This window comes from Tachysurus vachellii, chromosome 5 (assembly GCF_030014155.1).
Source record: "Tachysurus vachellii isolate PV-2020 chromosome 5, HZAU_Pvac_v1, whole genome shotgun sequence".
Classification (NCBI taxonomy): domain Eukaryota; kingdom Metazoa; phylum Chordata; class Actinopteri; order Siluriformes; family Bagridae; genus Tachysurus; species Tachysurus vachellii.
In genome coordinates this window covers 28,601,529-28,611,744 of record NC_083464.1, presented here as the reverse complement: position 1 = coordinate 28,611,744, position 10,216 = coordinate 28,601,529, and the positions used below count along the sequence as shown (strand labels likewise).

The 10,216-nt window shown below is 40.3% G+C and overlaps 1 protein-coding gene across 5 annotated transcripts in view; it reads right to left on the bottom strand.

Annotated features, from left to right (window-relative positions):
• Window positions 1-1,068: 1,068 nt before the first annotated feature.
• LOC132846294 (protein MTSS 1-like) overlaps window positions 1,069-10,216 on the bottom strand; it is a 32,188-nt gene continuing 23,040 nt past the window's right edge. The window contains exons 9-14 of one of the 5 annotated variants that reach the window (XM_060870958.1): window positions 8,822-8,919; window positions 7,702-7,912; window positions 5,298-5,510; window positions 4,790-4,954; window positions 3,770-3,917; window positions 1,069-3,549 (exon numbers count right to left, since the gene is read on the bottom strand). In XM_060870958.1, the coding sequence (XP_060726941.1) occupies window positions 3,041-3,549; window positions 3,770-3,917; window positions 4,790-4,954; window positions 5,298-5,510; window positions 7,702-7,912; window positions 8,822-8,919 (1,344 nt within the window). In that variant the 3' untranslated portion in view covers window positions 1,069-3,040. The remainder of the gene's footprint in view (window positions 3,550-3,769; window positions 3,918-4,789; window positions 4,955-5,297; window positions 5,511-7,701; window positions 7,913-8,821; window positions 8,920-10,216) is intronic. The other 4 variants (XM_060870959.1, XM_060870960.1, XM_060870961.1 and 1 more) reach the window with 4 other exon arrangements.

The window sequence follows — 10,216 nt, the reverse complement described above, 5'->3', positions numbered from 1 at the left end:
GATAGATAGATAGATAGATAGATAGATAGATTTTAATATTGATGGCTTAACTAGGATTTAATAAATTATGACCATTGTTATAGTTTAAATAATTTGGTCTGGAAAAACAAGGGCAACATAACGTGAATATTTAGTATCTATTGATAGACTTGTACTGTTCATGACCTTACCAAAATGGCGGATTCCTTGTCCTCTTAAAATGGCTAGCAAAAGCGGCTAATATCGTTGCGTTTCCAAATGAGATGGTCGCATATCATAAATTTTTTTTTATACAAAATTGCAGCAGGTTTGATTAATATCGTGCTAGGTTTGCGCAAATTAGAAAATACACATCAAAAATATAGGATAATGATATAACTAAAATAACTGAAATTCATTCACTTGCGGAAAATGTGTTTCTATAAGAAACTGATGTGAGTGGCTGATTTCCATGTATAAACAGTGACACCCAGTGGCGGAACTCCGTCACTACAGGCTCAGGTGGAAATAAAAAAAAAAGTTGAAAAAGTGATATATAGATATATATATATATATATATATATATATATATATATATATATATATATATATATATACACACACACACACACACACACACACACACACACACACACACGAGAGATATATATAACTACGTACACCTGTACACTCGCACTGCTCCTGTTAGCAGGTTTAATTTGACTTTAATGAGCTCGCAGGTGTTATTAAAAGTGTTCATGTTATTTCAGCTTTTCCCGTTAGGAGTCGCCAAAGCGAATCATTGGGTTAATCAGTTAAGCTAAGTATTTTTGACCAAACTTTATATATTTATAAAACAGTAAACTATTTACATGGTTGTACTTGACAAATTCGAAAATATTAATAATTCCAGCTGGTTGACTAGTGAGAAAAATTCATCAAAAACACCTTGCACAGTTGTTAGATTATATAACATTATTTTAGCTAGTTAGTTTCTAAGCTAGCTTGTTATCTTATTAAATTGATTTAGCTAGCTAGCTAGCAACAGCACTGCAGTCTATGAATGCAGTACATTTCCAGATTGGACAAAAAAAGGACAAAGACATAAACTGGAGGAATAAAATATTTAATATGTCAAAAAAATAGAACAACACTTTCATTTCTCTGTTCTGTCTCAAACTGATAAACATCGCTAACTTTATCCTGCTAGCTAGTTAGTAAGTCGGTTACCTAACACAGCACGCTAACTGGTTAGCAAGTGGACAAGTGTATGTACAGAGCAAACAAAACAAACACAGTGTTTTCTAATGTCAGCGTCGTGCTGAAGACTGAAGCGTTTTATTTAATCCAGTGGAGCTGAAAATAACACCGACATAGAAACAGTCAACAAAACAACAACAATAAAGCAACACATTTTAAATAACGAAAGAAAACATGGTGAACTGTGTAAGTTAAAGGCAAATCTTCACTTTGAACATCAGTTTAATCAGTTTATAATGTTTAGATTTTTACACAAAAACGACAATAAGAAAAAAAGAAACGATTGAAATGAACCTGGACAAGGAGCAAGTGTGTACTTTTGTGTGTGTATTTGTGTTGTGTGCTTTTCTACATGTATTACCTCGTAGTGTATTAACAGAATGTACAATATTTCACAAGGAGAAGGACGGGCTCGACTTTACTGAGCGGATGAATAAATTAACAGTCGCTCTTTGGCCCTGTCGCTATTTACACTGCACTTCCATATAAACAGATTTCTTTTAGGATTCTCTCTAGTGTTACAATAACAATATTCATAAAAAAAAAATACCACAAACATAGTGTTAATATTGTAGATTATTAAAGGTAAATGATAAAATGTTCAAAATTAGTATTTTATTTAAAATAAAAAAGGAGTAAAAATAAAACAGCATTTATAACACTTCACTAAATGTTTCTTTTTTCATGGTTATTAATAATAATAATAATAATAATAATAATAATAATAATAATAATACTCACTCCATGGACAGAGTAGTGTTTTGAAGAATTAAACTGGACTTCAGGTCACGTCCTATAAAGCCATGCGCAAAAATAGAAGGAAAAAAAGGAATAAAAACGTATTTTCTGGACTATAAGAACCGTTTCTCTGCTCCGCTTTATATTTCTGCATTATATCTGAAGCTAAAACATGTAAATCATGAACATTAGCGTTGTCACTGTAGACCTGCTACTGCACTAGTTATGGTCTCTATAAGCACAGGCTAGCTGTTAGCCGCCAGTGTAGCTAGATTAGCAACTCTATTTTAAACCAATTAGTGTGTGATTTTTTAAATAAGTTAATGTGGTATTTTGTACAGGTACACAGTGTCCGTGTTCTGATTAGCAGCCAGGTTACACGTTTGAGATTTGTTTGGTTAAACCGAACTCCCTTTAATGTATCGCAGCTTCACAGCTTGTACATAGTCACTTGCTTAATGTTAGCCAGCTAGCTAAAGGTTATGATGCATCACATAAATATTTATATATTTAAAAAAAATCTGAACCTCTGCTGTGTAGACACCAGGAGAAAAGTAAACGCTAACAAATCCGAACAAATCTGTTTAACGAATAATTATTTACAAGGAGCAGAAACGGTGTCATCAGTCATCAGTTTCATCACGAAGCTAGCCTTATTTCATTCAGTTTTCTAAGTAAACGTTTTGATTTGTGAATTTGAATGAACTGTTTGTATTTTTCTTTACTGTTCTCTAACTAATACATTTACACAGTTTCTGTGTAACAACAAATAAAAGGTGAATGACACCAGATTAGCGTTAGCTCTATATAATTTGCTAGTTGAGGGACAGTAACTAAGGCAACACTAACAGGACAAACAGTAAATGGTGCTGCACCTCAACTGCTGTGTTAACGTAACTTTTACACTTAAGAGTCTTTAATATTATTTTTTTTATAAAAAATACAGAATTCTTGTAGGCTTATAGTCCGGAAAAGACAGCAGAAAAGAATGTTCTAAGAATAAAATAAATTAAGGACAGGAGAGGTGTGAGTCTCCCCTCTGTTACAATGGTGAATGTTTCTGATGGGTGTGAATGTTGGAGTATTATGGGATGCGAGGAGCTGAGCGGTCGTTGGTAGTGGTCTTCTTCAGTCGCACTCCTCTCCGAATGGACTGCAGCATAGTGCCTCCCTCCTCCATCGCACCATCATGCCCTTCGCAGGTGGCAGACAGGGGCGGGTTAGTGGATGCCTGACCGCTCCACGTCTCCACCGGCAGAACAGTCTCCGGCTCTACGTCCACTTCACTCGGTTCTGCCTCCTCATTGGGTGCCGCCTCCATGAAGTCTGGCACGGTAGGGGTCATGACAGGGATGACTGGGGTTTGGATGGGGACGGGGCCGGTGCCCCTGCGCACCGAGGGTTTGGTGGAAGGGGTGCGGCGGATGGTGGCCACGCCTGGGACAGCGGGTACGGAGGGGATGCCGGCGGTGGAGGCAGGACGTTTGGTCTGGAACAGTTTGCGGTAACTCTGTCCGAGGTCGCTGTTCCGTGGGACTGTGGAGGATTTATCAAAGTCCTGCTGCTCCGAGAAATAATCGTAATCGGACACTGCTTGAGGAAGAAGAAGAAGCACCGTTACCTAATTAACTCTTATTCTGTTTAACCCTTAGTCTCTTCTTTATTTTTCTTCTCTCGTTTCTTTCCTACTTTGCTTACTCTGAGTCTTCCTTGCATTCTTCCTTGCTTTAATCATCCCTGGTTCCCTCACTTGTTCCCTCTCTTACTTATTTTGTTCCTTTCCTCCCTTGACCCCCCGAACACACACACTCACCCTGAGAGGGGATGGTGTCCTCAGAGCAACAGGGTGTGGTACTCTGAGTGCTGTATCCACTTGAACACTGGAGTGAGTCTCTACTGGAGCACTGTGCATCTAACTGCAGACCACGAGAGAAAGCCAGAGCCAAATCCTGCTGAACCTCCTACACACCCACACAGACACACGATTTATCTCACAGTTATGTTGTAGGAAATTTTATCCATAATAGTTTAAAAATAAGGAATATAAAAAGGAATATACAAATATAATTAAAATTTGTGCACGAGAAAATGTATTTGTTTATTTAAAGGTGGGGTGCACAATGTTTGAAAGCCAATATTGACATTTAAAAATCACCAAACAAACGCCCCCAACCCAAATGAATGTGCCCCACACATACATACGTAACCTAGGCTATTATGGCAGAACCTGCTGGGGCGGCTGGCAGAGGGGATATTTTTATCAATAAATGAACTCAATGAGTAATACTATGTTAATAAAAAAATGTGTTTTTGTAGTACTGTGTGTTGTACTGTGAAAGGTTTAGCTCCGTTTCACGTGGAAGACATTCATTTCTCTCCAGCGCTGGAAAACTGATTCTATATTAACGTGTCCTGCTTTTTGCCTTATCGTAAGCCTTTTTTTGCTTTTCGTTTTTATCCACCATGTCAATGTTTCAACCGCTTTCTGCTAATGTCAGACATGCACAGTGAACACTCTCTCTGCCGCATATTGACAAGAAACACCCCTTTATGCTCATTGGCTACACGTTTTTGTTTGTCGGCCCGACTCAGTTTTTTGAAGCATTTCTCAAACAACGTGCACCCCACCTTTAAAAAAAATCTCTAGAGATTAAAAAGAATTGGTAATGATAAAATAAATATAACATGAACACACACTGAGTGCACTCAGAGACTTGGACTGCACTGTACTGCACACTACTGTGCATGAAGATGATGTTTTCAATGATGGGTTAATTGATCAGTCTGGACCGTGTAATGTATTTGATGGCGTAGTATCTGACATGTGACTGACATTTGGTGTATTAGTGATGCTCCTGGGGTTCTGATTGTCCTCGGGCTGTGTGGAGTTTAATGCCGGCTGGTACGAGCCGTTTGAATCCATCGCCTCCTTCGGCTCCTTCTTCTTCCTCAGTGTGTTCACCATGGGCTGGTCGTACGGGCCCGGTTTAGCCCAGTCCTACATCCACAACATCAGCAGACCATTATACTTAATGAAACACCCAAAACTCTATTATTATTATTATTTTTATTATTATTTTTATTATTATTGCTGGATTGTACTGCATTCCCAACACCTGCCACTGGGTGGCGACATTAAAGTGTTTTGATAACCTACTGTACATCTCACTTTTAGCTTTTTAGCTTAAGATTTTCTAGTGGCTGTATGAATAAGTGAACCATTGTGACTCTAAGTCAGTGTGAATCAGTGGATCTTGGATCTTGGTGGATCGCTAACCCAAGAGTGGAGCAGAGGAGTGATTATAATGGAGTGATGGGAGAAAAAAAATGGATGGACAAACCTTCCAGCTGGGGATCTTGGAGGATGGGGGGAGCATGCCGGGGGTCAGCGTGGAGTAATGTGGGAAATCAGGCATCAGCGCTGAGCACGGCCTCGACCATGGCCTCAGAGTGGAGGAAGAATAGGAGGAGGAGGGATTTGGAGGGAAGGGAAAGGCCACTTCGGACAGGTATGAGGCCTCAGCAGAGCCGTAGTGGTCATAGCCGTTTGATAGCTGAGCGTGGTGAAGTGGATGGATGACATAACAAAAACATAACAGGAAGAAAATAAAAATAAACCATGAATGAATGAACAAAGCAACACAATATGGCTGAGAGAAAAAAAAAGACAAAACGCAACATGATGCAAATAATACACCACTGATACGAAAGGGACACAACAGGGATCTGATAACGGCGGGAATATTCAATGGAAAGCAGCCGTAATTCATGAGGGAGCCAATAGGAAATGGTGCTGGTGAGCAGAGAGCCAATTAGGAGTCACCTTTTCAGTGGGAGAGCTGCACTCGCTGACTGACCTGAGCTGATTCAGAAGAATCCGATGAAGCAGAGCTGGAAGGAAGCTACATACAGCAGACAGGAAGAGCAGAGGACACGCCCACAGAAACAGACACGCCCACACCCACAGACATCCATACAGCAGAAGAGGGCAAGAAAAGTGCAGGAATATAGAAAACAGAAAAGGTGTAGAAGCAAAGGATATCATCAGACACATGGACACAAAGAGTGAGAGACAGACAAAAAGAGAGAGAGAGAGAGAGAGAGAGAGAGAGAGAGAGAGAGAGAGAGAGAAAAGAGACAGAGAGAAGCCACAGGTTAGATGCAAATGCAGTGAAAGTAGCAGAAGCAGCAGTGTTAGTGCTAGTGGCTGAAGTCAGTGTGTTTACATGTATACTAATAATCTGATCATTATCCAATTTCAGCATTTAGTGTTGAGTGCAAAAGTTTGTACCCCCATACCCCTTTCATCAGGAAAAAGAAAGTGGTCTTTTAAAGGTTTTTAAAGGAAAATTAAGGTGGTTTTTGTGTCGTTTCCAAACAGAAACCAGTCCAAACTAATTAAAAGTAGCATGTTACAGGCAATAACCTTGAGTCCACTGTAGATCCAACACAACTTGTGAACACATCTTCACAATTCACGTATTACATCTTCATATTACAAAAAATACACAGTATCGTTCTCAATATTCGATTATCGGATTACTGCACACACAAACACACACGGGTCAGATTAAACAGCTCGAGCAGACAAAAGAAAAAATAAAAACTGTCCGTCCTTATGTGCTGTTACAGGATCGTTTTTCTTTGTATATATGGACAAAAAAAGACATATCTTTTAAATGACCTCAGTTTCAGTTTCATTCTCATGGTGCCATTTCCCAGGGGTGTAAACTTTTTTTTTTAATGAGGCTGTGCATCATGCAAACACATCATAAATCCATGTTTTGAAGCCGTGGGCTGAAATAGTGTGGGTTTGTGAATTGTGGTGGAAGAAACGAGCCCCTCCATAATTAGGGTCAGAATTTTAAAGCCTCTTTTAAAATCTTGGAGCAAAAATTGGAACAGAGAAAGAATAAGCAGACAGAACACTGAATACTTATGTCCCTATTAGCTTGCTGCTGTTGTTAGCTCCGTTAATGTGATTAGCTAAACTGTCCATTTGTGGTGGGAGCAGAGCTGGTTTCGGATCATTAACATGTGTGTCGTAGCAATTAGCCTGACCCTCGTGAGGCCAGGAAGTCCCTGTGGATCATGGGAAAGTGAAGATCGGTATGGGAGAGGGGGAAACAGAAAAGCTAGCGGCCGCATGGAAGCCTTGTGAAATCTGGCTAGCGGTTATAAAAACCTCACTCTTAAATAAATAAACGTAATGAGGTACAACACACACACACACTTTTATAGTCTGAAGCTAGGTCATGGGGGCAACTCAAGTCTGAGGACCTCGTTCTCAAATGACAAAAGGAACTGCACTCTGGATGAACTTTTCAGGTGCACTGGATAAATGAAACCCTGCTGTTTAGTGACTGTGAAACGAGGGCTGTTTTCAGTTCATTTGCATGTATGTGCACTACACTTCTCTATGAACACACCTATAAATAAGATTATGTTAAATATAGAACCTTTAAAGTGTCTTCAGTTTGTAGAACAGAAGGTTCCACTTCTGAAAAGACCCCATGATGAGTGGTGTTAAGAATGTTGAATTACATGAACCTTATGAAATTTCTTTTTAATCCCGCCGTACAATAATTCTGTTTTGGCGCAATCTCCTTAATGAAAACCTGCAGTTTTCAGAAAAAATGCAAAGGATAGCAAGGTGTTGACGGTGACAAACTTCAGGGGAATTGTAGCGATGTCTACAGTAAACATCTGCAGTACCAACACCTTGATCAAAAGTAGGGGACTTACCTGAGAGCTGGGGTCAGAAGGCATGGGTGAAGGCGACTTGGACTGGAAGGCATCGTGCGAGGCGAAGCCCGAGTCATGTGAGGAGACGCTGGCGAGGCGGGCGGGAACCTGCTGCGGCACGGCAATGCTGCGGTAGCAATAGAGCGGGGAGGACGAATGAGACAGTGAGCCGCTGGAGCGTGAGTCGCTGCTGTTCACACTGTTCAGACTGCTGTTAGGACGGGGATGGGACAGGAAGGGGTGGGGCATGGAGAGGAAGCAGGACAAAACAGAGGCGATCGGGAACCATTAACACTCCACACACACCATGCAAATCCCCAAAAACAAGACCAAATCATAGTGACCCAAACAAGCAACTGATCCTTCCCTTTGGAATAATTTGAACACATCAGAAATCAAGTATCTTATCTAATCTAAAACTCCTAGATCAAACTTCAAACTGAGTAAAGAATATGTTCAAGCATGTATAAAACTACTGCAAGCATTCAGAAAAGCCCAGAAGGCTGAAAATCCCAAAACATCCCACTTATCTAATACCCGATAATTACTTGGTGGCCTGATTTATATTTTTAGCTGTTGTTCTAAAATCAGAAGCTTTTAGCACGTGACCCTTTAAAAAAAAAAAAAAAAAAAAAAAACGCCAAAGGGAAGAATCCGACACGAAACAAGATTAAAAATAAAAAGCACATCGGATCATGCTCAGAAGTGCAGGGGGAAGTGAAGATGGTTAGCAATCAGACTCCAACTAAACAAAAAAAAAGTGTGAAAAATAAATAAAAAAATCAACAGCAAACATGAAAGGATGAAATCCAGTACTGACTTAAATCCCCATTGTTAACCCTAAGAACATTTCCAGTACTTTCCTTGTACGAGTTTGTTAAACAACCCCTAGCTGTGTAGCAAACTAAATGGAAACAGTGGGAAGGTCATATTCATGCATGACCCCATTGCAGTTACTCAAATCTCTGTGTGCGTGAAGTAAAATGTGACCTAGAACAGGGCAAACATCAGGGAGACTTCTGGTATCAATCAGTGGGGAAAGGGCAAGAAAAACAAGTGTACTGAGCAACAAGGAGTCCGAATCAGTGGGAAAATGTGTTCGTATGAAACAGATGTTTACCTGCACATGCTGGACTTTCTGGACATGGTGGTGCTTGGAGATGAAGGAGGCGTTTGGTAGGACCAGCTGTAATCTGAACCTTTCAGGTCATGGATGATCTGAGTGTAACACAAACAACATTCAGCAATGTCACCCAGTGAAGCAGACTCACACAAATCCCATCACCTCAACCATACAAACAAAGCATACAGTGTGACTGGTGTTGGGTAAAGCAGGAAATTGAGGAGGTTAAGAGCCTCTCAATGCTCCAACAGATGAACTCACAACCTTCAGCAGCTCAGAACCCTTGAGCTACAGTACCACTGCCTCAGGTCTGGTCAGCTTGTCTGCAGGTTTGTGGCACAGTCCCGAGGTAACAGTTAACGCTAAAACCTGACGACTAAAAGTCATGTACGTCATCAATGTTGTCATTTTCACATTTAAACAGAGCACAAAAATGCTGAATGCAGGAAGTTCATAAAACCTTTCAAGGACGTTGAGGACACATCGATTCAACATCACTTTGACGTACGGGTGTGGAACTACACTAGGTGGTATTTATCAAAGCCTTGTTCTAATCAGATCAGACGCCTACGCCAATCAGATGCCTTGTCTCGCACCAGACTGCAGTCTCAGTCTGTACTCTGATGCGCCATGACAGCACGTAGGCAGTGTCTGAAACTGATCTGACGGTTTGGATGACGTGATAATCGTTTAGTCACACAATTTCTCAATTTCTTAGCCTGCATTGAAAAAAAACAGAGAGAAACAGGGAAGAATGTTTAACTGTTTAAACGTTCTAAATCAAGGTCTATCTCGACACTTTGATAGTGTTAGCTTTGAAAATAAAGATTTTATTCAGATGCTAAGCCACCAAGTTGTAAGCTTACACTCACAGGGGTAAGGGTTTTACTGTCTTTAAGCTAGTGAGCATCTGCATAACTGAAAACCGAGATTGTTATTTCCTCCAACATTCTCTCCTTCGTGCTAATAAAGATAGAAATGTCACGTCTGAGCCGTAACTGTCATCAGGCTGAGCTTATCTGTCCCTGAACCTTGGTCATGCATGTCAAAACTTGACAGCTTGTCAAAACTGCTAGCACAGGACAGATTAATCACTATCCAGTTCTTCCACTCACACGAGGACGTGGTGAACTGGTGAAACCCCTGCGGAGGAAACTCGATCCCTCAGACAATGTGGAGATGCAGTGAGAACCTGAGGTCTACTGCACCTTCACAGTTAAAACTCAAATAGCAGCTAAAAGAAGTTGCATTTCAAATAAATAAATAAAAAAAATCTCTCGTTTCGTCATGCAGACGAAAATTTGTTTTATGCAGGTGTTTTTTTTATTCAAACTTGACTATTAAATTGCATGCTAGTTACTTAGCCTGTATAGATTGCTCTGGAAATCTGTT